Genomic DNA, 19,646 nt, shown 5'->3' with positions numbered 1-19,646 from the left:
TGTCTGTGCATGTGTGTCTGTGCGCGCGCGCGCGAGTGTGTGTGTGTGTGTGTGTTTGAGAGAGAGAGCGAGAGCGAGAGAAACAAGAGACCGGGTGGGAGAGATTTAGCTCTTCTTGGATAGTGTTGCAACAGCTGGGTACCCCGACATGTGGAAACCCCCATTCTTTAATTGCACCTGCCAGTTGTCCCCATAGCAGCGTCCCATAAAACCAATGGGTCACTCAACCAGTCCGAACAGCCAGACAGCCAGCCCGGCAGCACCCAGGCATTTCATCACTCACCCACCCAGCCAGCAGCTTTAGCCGTCGGTGATGATAACAGTCATCCCACCATCCCCATCACACCCAGTCACCCAACAGGCCACCCAGTCATGTATCAATCCACACACACATCCCAGCGAGGGGATCACAACTCTCTTTCGGCTGCGAGCGTCTTACCTTGAGCGCTTCTATATCCAAAGACGTCGACCGGTCCATGATGAGAAGTGGAGTATGGTGTGTGCACTGCAAATCAGTCAGGAAAAAAATATAGATGTCCCACGGGAGGAGAAGATGAGGACAGGGTAAGAGATTTTAAAAAACAAAAGGACGTCCCCAAAAAAAGTTAGAATGCTCTCTAGAGTCCCAAACTCTGCTGCAACATCCTTTTGGATTAGTGTTATAGGGGATTAGGTGATTAATATTCCTCCACCGCCGCGATTGGTTTTCTCAGTTTCATTCCTCCCGGTTGAGTCGCGTGGTAAAATTCAGGACTCCATATCGTGGTAAAGTCCCCCCTCCACCTTCACCTCCACCTCCGGTCTGTCCGTGCAGGGGACGGAGAGGGAATAACAAATATATACAAAATAGAACAGGATTTTGCCGCGCGTAATTCGAGCTGCAGCTTTTGCGCACTTGATCCGGTACGTCTTTTTTTTTGGGTTGTTACATCTGATGAGTAAGAAATATTCCCCTCACACACACACACACACACACACACACACACACACACTGCAGGAATGAAGCCGGTGGTTTAGACTATCCTGTCAGCCGGTCCGCGGATGAATGCTGTTATATCCCGTTGCATCCCATGCAGGCACTGTGAGGGTGATGTTGTGTCTGCTCCTCGTGCTGTGTTGCTCTCTGCAACTGGAAAGAGAGAGAGAGAGAGAGTCCGGATCAGACGGATGATTTTCTTCCTTGCCTGGGCGACTTCCATGCGGCAAACCGCCAGAGATATCAGCTCTCCACGAAAGAAAAGGGAAAGAGAGAGAGAGAGAGAGAGAGAGAGAGAGAGAGAGAGAGAGAGAGAGAGAGAGAGAGAGAGGGATGGGGTGTGCGAGAGAGAGAGAGAGTTCAGTAGAGAGAGTCCTGTTGGGAGAAATGTTGGAGAGAGGAGATGAGGAGAGCTGCGAGAGTTGAGACGACATGCAGAGAGAGGAAAGGCTGTATATTATTCCAATGACTGACGTACCGGTGTGTGTGTGTGTGTGTGTGTGTGTGTGTGTGTGTGTGTGTGTGTGTGTGTGTGTGTGTGTGTGTGTGTGTGTGTGTGTGTGTGTGTGTGTGTGTGTGTGTGTGTGTGTATGTGTGTGTGTGTGTGACAAAAAGGGAAAGAGGGTGAGAAGGGGAAAGGCTCGTTCTAATCAAGTAGATGAATCGAAAATGCTGCTTTGCCACTGAAGACAAGAATTAGATTTAAATGCAGAACCTGTTGGAAGGCTGTTGTAGAAAGTCTAGGTGTGTGTGTGTGTGTGTGTGTGTGTGTGTGTGTGTGTGTGTGTGTGTGTGTGTGTGTGTGTGTGTGTGTGTGTGTGTGTGTGTGTGTGTGTGTGTGTGTGTGTGTGTGTGGTGTGCATGTGTGTGTGCGTGTGTGTGTGCAAGCAGAATGTAACGACACTGATACAGTCGTAGCAGTGTATATACTGTATATTGACATATAATCATATTGTGACTGTATGGACAGAAACAATAGACAGGCAAATCACGTGTATTTGATTAGGCTGACAAAAACTTTGTGTATAGATTTTTCTTTCTTTCTTACTTTTCTTTTTTCCTTTGGTGGTACAAATTGTCCTCATCCTTCTCCTGCATAATAAGGTGTCGCCGCCTGCCGACCACCAGGGCTTTTTATTATCTGTCACACACCTTTTGAATAAAGAGAGGAGCCGTGGAGAGGAGAGGGATAGAGAGAATAGCAGAGAGGAGAAGGAAAGTGTGGTGGCAAAAGGAGGAGAGGAGCAATAGACTGGATTAGTGTAATATAGAGGAAAGGGAGAGAAGGAACAGAATGGAAAGACAAGAAGAGGAGAAAATGAGGAGAGGAGAGGAGGGAAAGAGAAAAGGTAAATTTGTGACCAAATCTGAACTACAATTATCTCAATGTGGCAGTCACATAATTAGAAAAAATTGCATGGGAAAAAAACAATATGGTGAATTGCTTTGCAAAGGAGTTAGATATTGCAGGGCACCATTTCATTGGCCTTGAATCACTGGGTACGGAACTATTTTTAAGACAGAATATAGAAGCCTTTTCTATTTATTTAATCACCAACTGCAGTGTACAAATCTGCTATCTTCAGCAGTTGCATTTTATTGAAAGAAAATGTTTACTGCTGTTCTCCAAACCAATAATATGGTATATGAAGACTTGCAGACAAAGCAGGACAGGTAAGATATGCTGAATAATGTTCTCTCATAGACTGAGACAGCCTCTGCAAGCCAAGCGGAAAACAACTTGCCATGCTTTAACGGGAAGAAGGGATATGATTACCATTTCACCCAATCCTGCTGAGGATGTATAAAACACAACCGTTTTTTTATACATTTCATAATTAATCATTAATATTGAAGGCGAGACATTGCAGGGGGAAAACATTGTTTTCTCAAGCACTGGTGAATTTTTGAGCTATTTGTCTATTTTGTATCTCTCATAGTAGTATATTAAAAGCTCCAAAATATACATGTAGGTGTTTATTTTTACTAAACCTTGCCTGCTGTTTGCGTCTGTACATTTATTACCATCTCTAACGGCCATTATCTCATTACTAGGCTTTTTCAATACTCTGAACCAAAAATGCCAACTGCCAAAGCACTTACATAAACTAAACCTTCCATAATCAGCACTAGTCTGAAGGTTATTACAGAAGTTTGTTAATTGCCTGATTTACAGCTTGTTCTTAAAAACATGTAGAAAATGCATCTTTATAGCCTGTACAAATGTTTTTTTTAATCATTTTTAATTTTTATAAAATTAAAAAAGGCGGTATCCAAAATCTGTTTTGTCAAAACATTGGACACTAATTTGTTGTAAAAAAATTAAACAAAAGAAACAAAAGATTGTAAATCTGGCTTTATCGAACATCTAGATTTTCCTACGAGATGCAAATGGACGCATTGTTAGTCAGATATTGCCACATTTTCATATTTATTCAAACATTCCTGAAGAAAAATATTGTTTTAATATAAGTAATGAGTAGGCAAAGTTTGATGATGTTATCTATAAGTTTAAACATGTACCCTTATCACCTGTTTTGCATTAAGTGAAACAAAGTTTAAACGCTCGGTGTTAAGATACTTTTTTTAATTATATAATATAAGCGTCCGTCCGTCCCCCCCCCACACACCAGGCCCAGGCCCTGCAGCAGACCCGGATTCGAGTCCCGCCCGGTTCTCTGCATGTCTTCCCCTCTTTGCCCCATTTCCACTATGTCTCTCCAAGTCAATCTAATAAAGCAAAGACAATGCCAAACAAATTATCTTTAAAAAAAAGAATGTGTAGGTTTAATGGAAAGTATAAAAATATAAATCCCCAAGGGAATGGAAGCATGTCTTTGAATTAAACTGAGCCCGAAGTGATAGATTATTTCCTCTGTTTTGAACATTGCTTTGTCGACAACACAACCTCCTTGACTCCTCCAAGATGGCATCCTGCTTGGCTGTATGCACATTTCTGCTGCAACTTCAAAGCCTCTTTGAAGGGCCATTTCAAGTCCTTCCCTCTTTATATTATTGTGCTGTGGCTTGTTGCAAATTTAATGGATTTGCCTATACGAGAGGGCGCACACATATGCATTCACAAATTGGAGATAAGGGACATCATATTAATAAAGGCCTCACTCATTCCCTCTGCTCCTCCCTCTCTGTTTTGTCTCTCTCTTCTTTGCTGCTCTTTTCTCTTCCCCCTCTCATCACTCCCATCTCTTCCCCTCTCCAATCCCTTTCTTCCACAACGTGTTCGTCTTGCTCTCCATCTCTCTCTCTCTCTGTTTCTCTTTTGATGTTGCACTCTTTCAACCTCTCTCTCTCACCTGTGCTCTTTTGCTATTTCCCACTCCTCCTGTAACTCAGGGACCCCCACACCCCCCCCTGCCGCCATCTCCCTTTCTTCTCTATAAACTTTGCGCTGTCGGGCAATTAATCATTTTTTCAGAGGTTATTTTTTTATAAAGGAGCCGCTGATATCGGATACTGGCACCCAGTCCTGTGCCAGCGGGAAATGACATCACCCCCCTCCCCCCGCACACACACACACACACACACACACACACACACACACACACACACACACACACACACACACACACACACACACACACACACACACACACACACACTCACACACACACACACCACCATCGTCGTCTGCCTCTGCCTCCAATCTTCCCCCTGGGCCTATAGCCTTGTCCCCCTGCAATTTAAAACACTATCTCTCCTGCCCTACTGTCGCCCAATTAATTTTCTTAATTTCTCTGCTTCTTTCTCAGAGAGGCAAATATACAGAATCCCAGTGACTGTATTGGTTAACTGTTATAGTCACTATAAGATAACATCCGTGTATCTATACTTTTTCCTCAATTCCAGTATAGTGAAGTGTCTCAATCCCCCGTTGTAATTTTACCTGCCCCATCTCTCTGAAGACCCATGATGCAGCTGTGCAGGGGCAGCGACTGACTTTAACAGGCTTCTCTGTCTCCCCCCCTCTCTCTCTCTCTCTCTCTCTCTCTCCGTGTCTCTCTATCTCTCTCTCCCTCCCGGTCCCTCGTACAGCACTCTCGGAGGCTGGGATCAGATAGGGGCTTTATTCTCCTGCTTGAATACTGAGTGCAGCTGTTTGCTTTAGAGAGAGGGACGCCTATGGGAGGGTTTACATTATTGCCATGCAGCTCAAAGTTTTCCGGCAACTTGCAAATTATAATAGTCTGAGATAAGGTACGGGGATGCAAAAACGAAAATTGAAGTGAGATATAGTGATTGCTTTGTTTGGTACTTAAGATGGATGAGGGGGACTTTGAGGAATTCTTTATTTCAACAGCTTTGTTTATTTCACTGTTTTTTCGATCATGAAGGACGACTAGTCTTTCAGGAAAACTATGGACACAGGTCCTTACCTTACCTAAAAGTAATCTCTAATTACTACACTATTGAACCCCAACCCAAAATATATTCGCTGGATCCGGCTTCTTTAGTTTTTTTCTGGTTTATCAGTCCTCTTTGATAGTACACTTAGTATTCCATCTTGGGTTTTAGGAATTCATGTTGGGCATTTTTAATTATGTTGTCATATTGACCAAATACTGGACTGAAAATATGAATCTGCAGATTATATCTGAATCAAATTCAACAACCGAACCCAACAAGACTGGAAATGTTGATTGAGCTGCAATAAGGAATTGAACTTTAGTTTAACAAGACATGAAACACATAGTGATTGTTTCACGGTGCATTGACTTTAATATTCTAACATGTGTTCCATTTCAGCAGTGCGTGTGCATGTGTGTGTGTGTGTGTGTGTGTGTTTGTGTGTGTGAGAGAGAGAGAGAGAAAGAGAGGGAGAGAGAAAGGGAGAGAGAGATTGCCTTTGTGTGGAATAGACTTTTTTTTCATACATAAATATTCATTGGTAATTTATGATTTTTGTATTCATTTGTGAGCTTGTTTTAATATAATGCCATTCGGTTTCACTTCAAAAGTATTGCTCTCTCACTACCATTTAGCAGAAGATTCTGGAGCATTGCTTTCTTCCTGCAGGTCATTAGACCTTGTGCAAGCCACTTACACATCTATTACTAAGCCATTAACCCCCCCCCCCCCACACACACACACACACACACACACACACACACACACACACACACACACACACACACACACACATTCTCACTGCCTATTTTGCTGTAACATATCAGCGCCCATATTTTTCCAATTACATCGATTTTATAACCAATGTTTGGTCTTCTTACCATCTGCAAAATGCTTCTATCTGCATTGGTAGATAGATAGATAGATAGATAGATAGATAGATAGATAGATAGATAGATAGATAGATAGATAGATAGATAGATAGATAGATAGATAGATAGATAGATAGATAGATAGATAGATAGATAGATAGATAGATAGATAGATAGATAGATAGATATAGACGGACACAGGTCAATATCAGAAATGTTCTCACGTGTATCAAACTGATGGAGGAGACTTGAACAAAAGAGAAGTTCCAAGGGATCACTGACTAACAATTAAGTCAAGTATTGTTCTAATTTAGGATGAAGCAGATCTATTGGTGCATTTCAACACTATTTACCTCCTGAAAGTAATATTAGTGGCTAAGAGCTAAGTTGAGGTAACTGTGGGTGTGCCGCATAGGTATGCATTTTAAAAGACGAACAAGGGTTTTTTCGCTTCAGTTAGTAAATGCAACAAAGGAAATGCAGTGTATTGTGGTGTTGCATTATATTGCAGGATATTGAAATGCATATAGCATCTGTATCATCAATTACAATCCAAAAATCAAACAAACAAACAAAAAAAAAAAAACACGTCACCATTGCTCTGAGATTTTTTATCCAGGTATTATTCATTTTACTGCAAGGGTAATTTACTGTGTTCCATTAGTCACAAAGTGTAATTTCATAGAGAGAAACTGAGACATGTCACCCCCAGCGATTTCACATAAATCACTTGTCCCCCTCAATTAACTCTATCAAGTGTCTGCGGCAATCTTACCACTCTTTGGTTCAGATGTCACATTTTTTCACATTTTTGACAAATAGCAGGCCCAGCTGCAGACCAGTAACTTAATCAGGGGGAAATTTCCACTTAGCCATCTGAATCATTTCCAGTGCTCTTGGGACTGAAACATATTCCAATAAAAAAGTAGTGAAGTATGAAGTAAAGTAAAAAAAAAAAAAAATGGCAGCATGTAGCCTAGATTAGACAACCCGATCTCACGCCGAGGCGTCACTTCCAGACGCATGGACCGGCGGCTCTATTTCACGCCGTGCCTGACCAGGGCGTCTCTATTACACGCGCGTAGTCAAAATGGCGGCCGCGGTTGTTTTTGTCTATATTATAACCTCTCCCTGTCCCCTTGCCCTAACCCTAACCACCGAGGGGGCTGCAGCTAGATAGTATTGAAATGCTGGGGGAACATGTCGTGCTATTCCTGGGACAACATGTCGGCCCCTGTTGGTGCTATTCCTCCGTTAATTTAGACTATTCCTCCGTTCATTTGGACGGCGGGAGGTGCGCGTGTAATAGAGACGCCCTGGTCAGGCACGGCGTGAAATAGAGCCGCCGGTCCATGCGTCTGGAAGTGACGCCTCGGCGTGATACCAGGTTGGATTAGAACAACATTACCATGTATAGTGATTTCTGATGAACGTTCATATTTATTAAATTCATTAGAATCAGAATAGGTTGATCGCAAGGTAGCCTACATTCATACATACAAGGAATGTACTGTGGTCTTATGGGGCACACAATAAACATGAGCAAGTTTCAAAGGATATAAAAAAATACAATAAGAAATACCATATAAAGAGAAAAGTGCAATTATCTATTTAAAAATAAGTGATGTGCAAATGTGCAAAGACAATCACATGTTGTTCACATGTAAAATATGTTTTTATAGATATTAAGATGATAACTGGCTTTGTCATTGACTTGCATTGCCTCTTCGTTTTTTATAACGGTTTTAACAGCACCCAATATATGCTTCTATGTTTTATGTAGGCTATAATACCGCCGTCAGCCTTTAAAACTACAAAACCCAAACGCTTTGGCGGCTACACTCTCTTCCCGTTGATTGGTCGACTCAGAATCCAATCACGTAGCGGAGACGTGTCTCGCAGTCAGAGCATCCTTCCGTCATGGCGTCTGTTTGGGCTAAATCCTTCGCTCACCTGCCGTTTCTGTCCGTCTTCTTGCTGCTGGTGCTATGTCTGCCGCCCGGAGGAGGTCAAAAGAAGAAGGAGGTAAGGCCCCAATCTCCTAAATGAAAGTTTCAGTGAATATTGTCGGGCTGTGTGCAATGAAAGGAAGACATGCAGGTGTGCGTTAAGCTGGTTCAGGAACAGCCAGAAAATACAGGAAGTCACTCCGAGAGCATCGCTGGTTAACCGGTCTTTCTGTTAGCAAATTCCACTCATATTATCTGAACGAAAGAGACAGTGCTTACAAGTGGACTTTTTTTATGTTTTGGGACCAACTGTTTCCGCTGTGATAAAGCTTTGCTAGCTTTCTGCGTGATGCAAACAAGCGCAAATGCATGGTTAAGAATTGCTAGCAAGCTAATGTAACGTCAGTCAGCTAACATATTGTCTACACAATATTTTGTAGAAAATTTGATTGTTCGGGAGCACTACTAAAATATCATGTCTCCATTCGGTTACTATTACATAGCCTACCCTGAGATTAGCTTCACTGCAGCTAAACATTGCTGTGCAGTGTTTTGTCATCAATGAGTTTTTTTTATTTTGACAATCTTGTATGCCGGAAGTGCAGTTTTGCAGTGACGACGCGTGTCTCACAGTAATCACACTAGATAGCTGCATGCTAGCTGCATACGGTTCCTATAATGCACTGGGACAGTCGTTGACAGATCCTGGTTTAGTGTGCGAGACTGTCATGTGGTTATTTTATTGAACCGATTGTAGGTCTTTTCAGGAAGATCTTGCGACTCTCTTGCTCGAGCTGTCATTTCTCAATAGGACTGTTTAGTAACAGGCTTTGTGTTGAATCTGTAGATATAAGTGTGCTGTTAGTTAGACGTGTACTTTGTCTCTATTAATCAGGTCAATTCTATTTATATAGCTTTAATTATAGTAATAGCATACAGTAGTTACTGTATTGGTGATACATTTGTCTGTAGCTGTTTTAGAGCAAGAGTGTACATTTTTTATGGGGGCCTAAACGAGAATACAAGCTGTAATTGCAGGGGGGACAGAGTCATGTGTGCAACTTGTGATGATTAAACAGGACTAATCTTTGTAATTACTCTTAATTGTTAGTGTGTTCAGGCATGCTCTGATCTTTAAAGAGCACCTATTATGCTTTTTCAACTTTTATGACCTATAAACGTTGTTATAATGATTTATAGTCATGTTTAACCATACTAGAGTGTCAAATAATGACTTACATGCATTTAGACGTATTCCCTTCTGACCGTCTGGGGTGGCTGTGCAGAGCGCTAAACACTAGGGACGCCGGTCGCGATTCACTTGTTCAAATTTCCGGGATTTATCTACGTAGATCAATCTGGATTTTCCATGTATGTTAATGCTGCAACGTGCTCAGGCACGCTCCTGCCATGCCCCCACCTGCCTGCTCAAATCTGCCCGCACGAATGCTGAAAGCTCCCAGATGAGAGGAAGAGTTTCTCGAAAATCTTCATAGTTTGTTGTGCTGTGATTCGAGTCAGGTTGCTCTATAGGAGTCAGGGTTTTTCCTGGCTCAGAATGGGCCTTTGGGGGGTAAGAACACGGAACAACTTTTTTGGGGTTGCGAATGCAACAGTAAAGGCGAAAAGTTTGTGAATTTTAGGAGTGGGTTGGGGTTGAGAAAGGGGAGCTTCAATGATCATTTTATTTTGATTTTTTTGTTTTCATGATCGAGGGAAGCAGTAAAATAAATTGAAATGCAATTAATCGCCCAGCCCTACAAGAAGGAGGACTTGTATTTGGCTCAACTAGAAACACATTTGGAGAGGTTTTACATAGCTGAATATATTCTCAATTTTTATCATTTTGGCGCTGGTGATTTTCCTTTGGGGGAGGCATAACACCACTTTGGGGGGCGCCAAAAAATTCTCTATGCAGGAAAAACCCTGGGAGTCATTAATGAGAAATTAAGACCAGAAAAGTAGTATAATAGGAGATATTTAAAGACTGATTCAATCAAAGCCACTATATCTACCATCTCAAGTCATTACTTTATCATATGTGTGTGGGGTAACCTGAAACTTCTTTATTTTATTTAGTTATGTGCAGCTTTTTACTATTTATATTTATTTTTTCTTGAAAAAAATGTAACATACTGATACATTTTTATTACTTTGTTCTACCTGGACTTCTGAGAGATACTCTAAATTTGGGTGTGGTGGAAGTTAATTTGATGACAGAATGGTAGTTTGAGAAAATACGATCCTTCTATTAGCTTTTCTGGTACTTTCAACCATCTCACTTAATTTGCTTGCCGATTGTCTCTATAACCGATGCTTGTTCCACGCGAGTTAACCCGCCTTTGCCCAGGCAGGGATTTTTCCGAGGGTAAAACGGAGGAATTCAATTACCCAGGAACTACCATCTAGACCCTGGTTCCTGCTGTCAACATTCACAACGTTCCTTAAACGGTTCCTAGTTCCTGGGGAAAGTTCATGTAGTATAAAAGGGGCTTAATTATGTGCCGTACCATACCAAACCAAACTATACCGCTCAGTGGAACATGGCTTTACCGTCGAGCCCTGCTCACACTTTACAGCTTACACGATGTGATCATGTTGTAGTGCTTTTACTTTAATCTAACACAAACATCATTTGTGATGGAAATAACCTAAAGTAAAATGGAAATAAGCGTGTATCCTTAGTTTGGCTTTAAGTCCTAACAAACTCTAGAGAACCTCTCCTGTGTGACTGCATAGACTCAGATTGATAAAACAGCACTCAGTAAAAGAAAGCAGTGGGGCTGGTGGGGGCGTGTTGTTAATGGTAATACAATGAAATCTTTGGAGTTAGAGATTAATGTCTTTTTAAAGGCTTATCAGATGCCAAAAGCTTAACAGCAGTTTGTAATACATGATCTCATACAAATGTTCATGCCAGCAATTATTTAATATTTTGCCATAACGATCGCAAGAGGGAAGGAGGAATACAGAGTTCATAAAACTACACCTGTGCGCTCTCTGTTAAAACCATAAAAAACCTAGCTGAATAAACTACAGTAGTAGAACTGGCTCATCCTTCCTCTCTCCCTCCCCAACACAAATAATGTGGCCCACTGGTTTACTCTTCCCTGCTTTTCCCATGACACCTGGGGAAAAAAAAAGGAAATTATGTGGAAGGTGAATTAGATACATATGCAATTGTAAGAACATAGACACATACATACATAACAATGAATGAACACAAATACAAAAACATGCCTTATTGACATGGTTTGTGGCAATCCATTTATTGTTCAGTGTGGGAGAAGGTAACATTGCTTGACCCTGCATTGTTTTGATTCTTCATACACACTGTCTGCCTGAATGTGGCCTTAGCTGAAATGCCAATGGTTTTGGTATTAAATGTCAATATGAGGAGCTACTGTAGCTTTTTGTGCGCTAAGAGCTGAGAGCATCAGGCTATCCCACAAAGTGAAGCATCATGCTGGTCTGCTTTCCTTTCCCATCCCCCTTTTCTCCATAAAGTTACATTTGCAAAGAGACTATTTAATGTAACTGCAAATGCCTTAGTTAGTTTAGATATCTTGTTAACTTACGGGCCACGCACATTTGCATTGCTGTTGTAAGTTTGCTGTTGCTCCAGCTCCGCCTCATCTGCACCTTTCTATTCAGCTGACTTTGCATATGAACAGAAAATTGAGCGAGTGGACAAATTGCGCAATGAATATATGAGGTAATGCACGGACGAATACACGACAGGTGAAAACATATTTGAATGAAAGAAAGAAAAAATGTAATATGACAACAAATGGATGAAGAAAGAGCTGACTGAGAGGAAGAATAATATGATAAATGATTGGACAGATTAACCAGTAGGGCTGCACGATATTGCCCAAAATGATTATCACGATTATTTTGGTCAATATTGATATCACGATATTTTACCACGATTATTCAGTAATTTTAGTGAGTAAAATATTTTTATTGGATTGTCACGTAAACATAACAGCGCTTTCATATCCATGTGATCGGCTATGCAATATTACTGATAATGTACATATATTTGCATAAATATAATAATTATTTACCTGAAGTCAATGCATTTCCACAAAGAAAATATAAATCAAAATATTGCACCAAAACTTTACACAAAATCAAATCAACAGAGCACTGCTTTAACCTTTCCTTGTGCTACATTTCTGTTAAATAACACATCTTTGTTTCCTCATGACCTCATTGCATCTCCTAAAAGCAAAATATAAAATATTTTACTCCATTCATTGTACCTGCATGATGGATGTGTATAAAACTTGATTTTGAACTAAATAAAATTGTGCCCACAATGTATAAATAAAATAAGTATATTGTGAGCTGCGCCCTGTCAAAATAAATCACAACCTATATGGCTCTACTATGTCGAAATTTAATTTGAAAGGACGGAGATGGGAAGTGGCAGGTAACACTCAGCAACACGTTAGTTAACTGTTGCTGCCTCTCATGCCTTTACTCGCAACGCGAGGTTTCATCTTCGCTTCGTCGTATGTACGCCAAGGCACTGACTGTATGGAGTTATTAGCAACCCTGAGAGCTTGTCTAATAACTGGAATAGTCATTGCAAACTAAGTTCTTATGTAATGAAAATGTAGTTCAGAACGCCAGTAAATAGGAACGACCAAGGATACGAACTAGCAACGGTGGAATAGTCTACTCGCCCCGCTAGACTGTCTGCTTCAGCTGACTGTAGGCTCAGGCGTTAGCCACAGAGCTACTGTTTTGCTAACAACTCAAGACTCGCACACTGTACAAACAAACAGTAAATGTAATCGGCCAACATATCAAGAGCTCCATCTAGCTAACAAAGGAATAGCCCCCAAAATCAATAACACAATTCACGGAGAAAATGACTGCCGCACATTTACATGGCGGGCTGCAGCCTGAAGTTACTGTATAGGCTAATTGTCAATATGCGGCCAAACGTACTCACGTCGTGTTGACTGGAGTCCTGTCGGACATTAACCATGACTCCTGTGTTCCCTGCTCTCCTGATACATGCAAAGTCGCGTTGAAAAAGTATTCCATTGTTTTTTGAACGAGTAGTAGCCCTGTTTGTGGACGTCTATCCATCAAAACTATGACGTAGGTCCTTAGGTGACCCGTTCGCTATACATTATACTCTTGACAGCGGTCTGTCTTGCTGGACATAACAGACCTGGCAAAGTGTCATGTAATTATGGGTTATAAATCCGGCCCCACACAAAAAAAGAGACTAACAAGGGGATGTATGTGATTGCACCAGCGCAAATATCTGCTCTCGCTCGCGCGATAAGCAGCAGATTGCTTCTTCGCGCGGCTCTTGGAGTGCTTTCTGTCTATGCGGGCAGAAAATGTTCACACTTTGGGGGCGGAGCCACTGGACTTTGATTGACAGCTCTCGGGGAACCTGGGGTTGCCAGGTTGGAGCATGGACAGGCACATGATCAGCGAGTGGTTTGGGGAGTGATTGATTTGCTTCGCAGCTGAGCACACATTTCAAATATCGCACATTCATGTACACGTCATCGTGGGAAGGCAATATCGTCATCGTGATGAAAATTCGATATATTGTGCAGCCCTATTAACCAGTAATGGAAACAGCATTAGAATGAGATAGACAATGAGTGAATAATGGAGACTGACACATCTGACACATCTGCACTCCAGTCTGCTCTACTACACACACACACACGCACACACGCACACACACACACACACACAGGTAGCAAACCTAGACTTTCTGCTACAGCCTCTTCATTTATATCTCCTTCGTGTCTTCAGTGGCAAGAAACAAATTAGTAATAGCTGCAGCAGTTGGAATTAAGAGTTTAAAACTTGAAGTTTTACAGTGAACTATGAATATTATCTAATATTATTCTCTAAAATAATGATTTAAAAAAAAAATCCCCCTGGACAGCTTACTGACACTAGGGGTGGGAATCTCTTGGCACCTCACGATTCGATTCGATTCCGATTCAGAGGTCAACGATTCGATTCAAAATCGATTTTCAATGCATCTCAATGCAAAAAAGATTTTATGTACATACCCATGTGTGAATTTCAAAAATATATTTATATGCACATCTGAGTTTGCTACTCGGAGTTTGCTAATCACTTCCTACTTTTGTGATGATCATTAAAGACAATCAACAGATGAATTGCCTTCTCTAATATTGCATTAAGAGAAAAGCTTTTCTTGTCACAAATATGACTTTCTATGAACAGTGCAATAATCAATGCAGCTTGCATTTCAACACAATATGGAAGTATGTAAAAACTAAACCAATTCAGTTTTATTTTATTTCTAATCTCGTAAATCATGTTTCTATAGGATTTCTATTCTATTATCTATTATTTTCTATGTCATTTCAACACATTGTACAAAAAGTATGGCTTGGAATTCAGCTCTCATACAAAAACGTAAACAGAGATAAAGCCGGTGCAGGTCATGGGTTTGCTGCTCTCAGCCCTTTTGAAGCCACTTTGGAAACAACTCGCACATGTGTGGTGTGCATGCACAATGGCGCATGAAGTATTAGTATTTACAAAAAAAAAAAAAAAAAAATAGATTATTAACTTTTCTGAATCGATTCAGAATCGTCCGAGAGAGAATCGATATTAATCGGAAAATCAATTTTTTTTCCCACCCCTAACTGACACCAGTGCTTATTTTCAGCGATGACTTGCTTCACATTCACATAATTACACCAGGGAGCTGCCCATTAAAGCCCCAGTCTGCTGTTAGGACCGGGCTGACCGGGCTCAAGGACACCTCTGCATTATCTAATGAGTGACAGACAGCATTTCTCAATCACCTACCCAGCTGAATTGTATCCAGCTGTTATTGGTTTCCCTCTCTGCCATTGACATTGTTTTCTTTCAACCGTAATGTTCAATGTTTTGTTCACCAACTATTAACTCCCATCCAAATGATCTGAATGTGATCAAGAGGGACACGAGCTAGCCACTAAACACACACACACACACACACACACACACACACACACACACACACACACACACACACACACACACACACACACACACACACACACACACACACACACACACACACACACACACACACACACACACACACACCGAGTGTGATACAGACACACTTCTAATGAGCAGAGGAGAGATATTGAGGGGTTATAATGTGAGAAATGTTCTTTCCCAGTTGAGAGGCTAGGGCCATGGCAGTGGAGGAAGATGTTATTTAGCTGAAAATGGACAAAATGGCGAAGCAGCATTTTGTATTCATCTCACAGACTTCTGCTCTTCCTCACTGCCCTTTTTCTTGCCCTTGCCACCACAAGCTCTAGCTACAAACTGTAGGGCTGGCTACTACTGCTAAAAGCAATATAAGTGTTATTAAGTTAATTTAAGCTGTCCAATTAACACATCAGATGTGTGTTTAATACATCAATATTTAAATCTTTGGTATTCAAAGAATCAATTTGTTTTGCCTGTCTGTCTGCATTCCTCTTCTTGGTACTCTCGGTTCTCATTACTTAATTGTTCCATGGCACACTGCTGCTCTCAATACATTTTTGCTGTTTTCAGTCTGCCTTTGCAGTGTGGGGGAGTAGAGAGAATAGAAGAGACTTTTGACATTAAAATACTGGCGTTTGGTTTGGAGGATGCAATGCAATGCGTTTGCATTTTACTGCTGTTGACTTTTAAAGTGTTTCTGATTTTCTTACAGATAGGCGCTATGTTTTTTTTATCTACTACCCTCTATCTATACTTTTTTGCTGCAGAATTTATTACCATCTTTTTTCAACCAAGAGTTAAGGGGTACAGTTGCTAACCATTTTTAGTATCGTAATGTAAATGGACTTGTATACATTTCTTTGTTATAATCAAATGAGACCAAATTTCAGCTGGGAATCCATGAAGAAAATAAGTAAAATGTATTTATAAAAGCACATTTATAACAGTTTGCACTGATACATGCTGTACATAGTGCATTCAGTAGGTAAACAATGAAGGTAAAATAACAATAACATTATTAGAAATAAATATAAACATAAAAGACATAAAACCCAGACATCCGCATATAAACAAAGATAGTAGTGCAGCGGTAAGATAGTTAATGGGGAGGAAAAGCCAAGGTTTACTGATGTATTTTGAGCCTTGATTAAAAAGCAAAACGGAGGGGGCATCACGTATGTCAGGGGGCAGTTGGTTCCACAAGCGCGGCGCAGCTAATGCTACCCTTTTGTTTGAGTCTGGGGTGAGGGATGTGGAGAAGACCCTTATTAGAGGATCTTATGCCTCATTTCCACCGAGTAGAGCGGGTCGGATCGGAGCGGCTCAGAGCGGGACTGCTCACTTTTAAGAATCTCGGTGTTGTTTCCACCGCCGACCCTACCCTTACTGGTAGGGCGGGGTTTAGGCTGGACTGCGATAGCCGCCGCCAGATTGTGGGTCAAACTATCGGGCTGTGGAACAACTGTGGTCAAGCCAGCGGTCTCTTGTTTTTGCTTGGTCAAACCAGCCGCTTCTTTATTTATTCCCCCCTGTGTTGTGAGCACAGAGACGGCTCGATGCAACTGATAAGAGACGGTGAGCGAACAGCGCTGGCTGCGGCAGCTACGTGACATCGTAGCAGTGGGACACAGTGTAGCCAACTGATTCATTTAATGACGAGGAAAAACACCACACAATAAACAGTGCCACGCTCACATTGTCGCCAAAACTCTCTTCACTCTAGCCGAGGTGACTACAAACGGCGGAAATGATTAAAACCAGCCGCTTCTTTATTTATTCCCCCCGTGTTGTTGTGAGCGTGTATTTACTACTATCTATGGCGTAAACACACAGAGACGGCTCGGCGCAACTCACAGAGACAGTGAGCGAACAGTACTGGCTGCGGCAGCTACGTGACTGTGGGACACAGTGTAACCAACTGATTAATTTATTGACGAGGAAAAACACCACACAATAAACAGAGCTGTGCTCACATTTTCGCCAAAACACAAGACTATCTTCACTCTTGCCGAGATGACTACACATGGCGGAAATGATTCTTTCGACCAATCAAATGACGGCTCCGCCGTTTCGGCACCCTTTCAGGCGGCCAGTACCCCTACGGAGGAGTACTGAGATTTGGAGCGGCTCAGAGCGGTTAGGTGCGCTTAAACTGTACCCTACCCAACTTTTGGCAAATGAAAAGCCAAACTACCCGGACCGAACCGCTCCGATCCGACCCGCTCTAGTCGGTGGAAACGAGGCATTTGGGACCTAGGGGCTGAGTGTACAAGGTCTGAAATGTAAGATGGGGCCTGGCCATTGAGGGCTTTGAACACCATAAGAACTGTCTTGAAATGGATCCTTTGTTGTACAGGCAGCCAGTGAAGGGATGCAAGAACGGGTGTGATATACTCCCACTTTTTTGACCCAGTCAACAGTCTTGCTGCTGCATTCTGAACTATTTGGAGGCGTGATATTAGGGACTGAGGGAGACCAAGTTAGTAGCCTGGTGCTACCAGACCATCGTACTTCATTTCATTTGTACAGAAGGTCTGGAAGTGCTGTAATTGGCAAACGTTCACTCACTTGGAGGCAGGTGTCTGTCGAAGTTTAAAACTATTGGATCTGCCCAGTGCCACTCTGGATTAGCCAACCAATCGCATCACGTTTGGTCGTCACGTGTGTCATGAGCCGGCTTCTGACGGTGCGTTCCAGTTGCACGGGGAACTCGGAAATTTCCGACTTCAATACATATTGTAGTCTATGAATCTACCGGTACCTGGCAACAGTAACTTGTTAGAGCCTAACATTTAGTTATTTGGATGAGAAATGTTTTAGGCGTCCATACTTTCGCGAGCAGATGCACTGGAACACAGACAGGTCGGAACTCGGAACTACCAAGTCGGAAATCTCCTTCTTCCGAGTATAAAGGAACGCAGCATTCAACTGGAGCGTTCTCAGCCACTCGCTCTGTTCGCTGATTGGACGATCGTAGATTCTCCGGAGAATCTGGGAAATGCGCTGTACACCCAGACTGACTACTGAAGGGCAAATGAAATTTGGCCGGAAGTAGGCGGGCGGGCGGAGCCAGGCTACCAAGTTAGAGGGAGTCACAGTAATCCAGCCGTGATGTTATGAAAGCATGGATAAATATTCCCATATCGTGGTGTGATAAGGAGTGCTTTATTTTAGAGATAGTTCTGAGCTTGAAGAAGCTATTCTTTACTACAGAGGAGACTTGCTTATTAAAGCATAGCTCGTAATCAAATATGACAAATGACAGAAGGTTTAGTGAATGGGGTTAGACTACCTAGGTCAGTGAAGATGAGTTTTTTGGATTTGGAGGGGCTAAAGATGATGACTTTGGTTTTGTTATTGTTAACCTAGAGGAAACTATCCCGAATCCAGTCATTTAGCTCCTTGAGATACTCCAGGAGAGTCTGAAGGCAGTCCTCGGATCTCAGAGGGAGATATAATTGTGAATCGTCTGCGTAAAAGTGGAACGACAGGTTGTATTTTCTAATAATATTTCCCAGTGGGAGCATATATAAACACAACAAGATTGGACCCAGGATGGACCCCTGGGGGACCCCACAAGACATAGGGGCAGAGGAAGAGGAGTGCTGACCTATGGACACTGAAAAGGATCTATGGGAGAGGTAGGAGGAGAACCACTGCAGGGCTGAGCCTCTAATACCAACCCACTGATGGAGACGGGCTAGAAGAGTGGGGTGGTTGACTGTATCGTAGTCGTAGGCAGTACTGAAGTCTTATAAGACTAAGATGGCGTTCTCACCTGTGTCTAGCGTGGGAGGAGTAAGTCATTAGACACTTTCAGCAAAGCTGTTTCAGTGCTGTGGCGTGCTTTAAAGCCAGACTGAAAGGGCTCCAAGACATTGGCAGAGTTGAGAAATGGCAATACTTCAGAGAAGACTGCTTTTTCAAGAATTTCTGAAATTAATGCTGGTTTAGATATGGGCCGGTAGTCATTTGGGAAATGAACATCCAGGTTATGTTCTTTAAGCAACGGCTGGACAACCGCATGCTTGAAACATGAGAGGACAGTGCCAGAGACAAGGCATGTGTTTATAATGATCAGAGGTATCTTTGATGATCTGAGAGGGGATAGCATCATTGGGGGATATAGAGGGTTTTATGTGCTTGTAATAATATCTCTCAGATCATCGAGAGTCACTGGTGAATTTTTTTTCAGATATAGCTGTAACAGCTCGGGTACACTGTAAAGTGCTGGGAGCAGAGGGGGTAAAAGACAGCTTTATGTTTTCTATTTTATCAATAAAAAAACTTTTAAAAAGTTTCACAAATTGCCTGTGGATTCAACCTCTGGGGAGACTTCGGGGTTAATAATTGAGTTGATGGTACTGAAAAGGATTTAAGGTCTGCAGGGGTGTTTGTTAATAATATCTGAGAAATGTTTGGCTCTGGCTTTCTTAGCCGCTGTCTAGAAGGCTGCTAATGAATTTCAAGAGA

At 41.9% G+C, this 19,646-nt stretch overlaps 2 protein-coding genes across 2 annotated transcripts in view; one reads left to right on the top strand and one right to left on the bottom strand.

Annotated features, from left to right (window-relative positions):
* sgcz (sarcoglycan zeta) overlaps positions 1-478 on the bottom strand; it is a gene marked incomplete at both ends in the record, with an annotated part of 296,277 nt that extends 295,799 nt beyond the window's left edge. Inside the window, one exon of the mRNA XM_080028761.1 lies at positions 440-478. Coding sequence (XP_079884887.1) covers positions 440-478 — 39 coding nt within the window. The remainder of the gene's footprint in view (positions 1-439) is intronic.
* A 7,645-nt stretch (positions 479-8,123) lies between these two features.
* Positions 8,124-19,646, top strand: part of LOC307251697 (dolichyl-diphosphooligosaccharide--protein glycosyltransferase subunit TUSC3-like) — a 75,309-nt gene continuing 63,786 nt past the window's right edge. The window contains exon 1 of the mRNA XM_080029094.1: positions 8,124-8,238. Coding sequence (XP_079885220.1) covers positions 8,134-8,238 — 105 coding nt within the window. The 5' untranslated portion in view covers positions 8,124-8,133. The remainder of the gene's footprint in view (positions 8,239-19,646) is intronic.

The sequence above is a fragment of the Ammodytes marinus genome, assembly GCF_949987685.1.
Source record: "Ammodytes marinus genome assembly, chromosome: 6".
Taxonomy (NCBI): domain Eukaryota; kingdom Metazoa; phylum Chordata; class Actinopteri; order Uranoscopiformes; family Ammodytidae; genus Ammodytes; species Ammodytes marinus.
The sequence above is the reverse complement of the archived record's forward strand: the minus strand, read 5'-3'. Positions and strand labels throughout refer to the sequence as shown.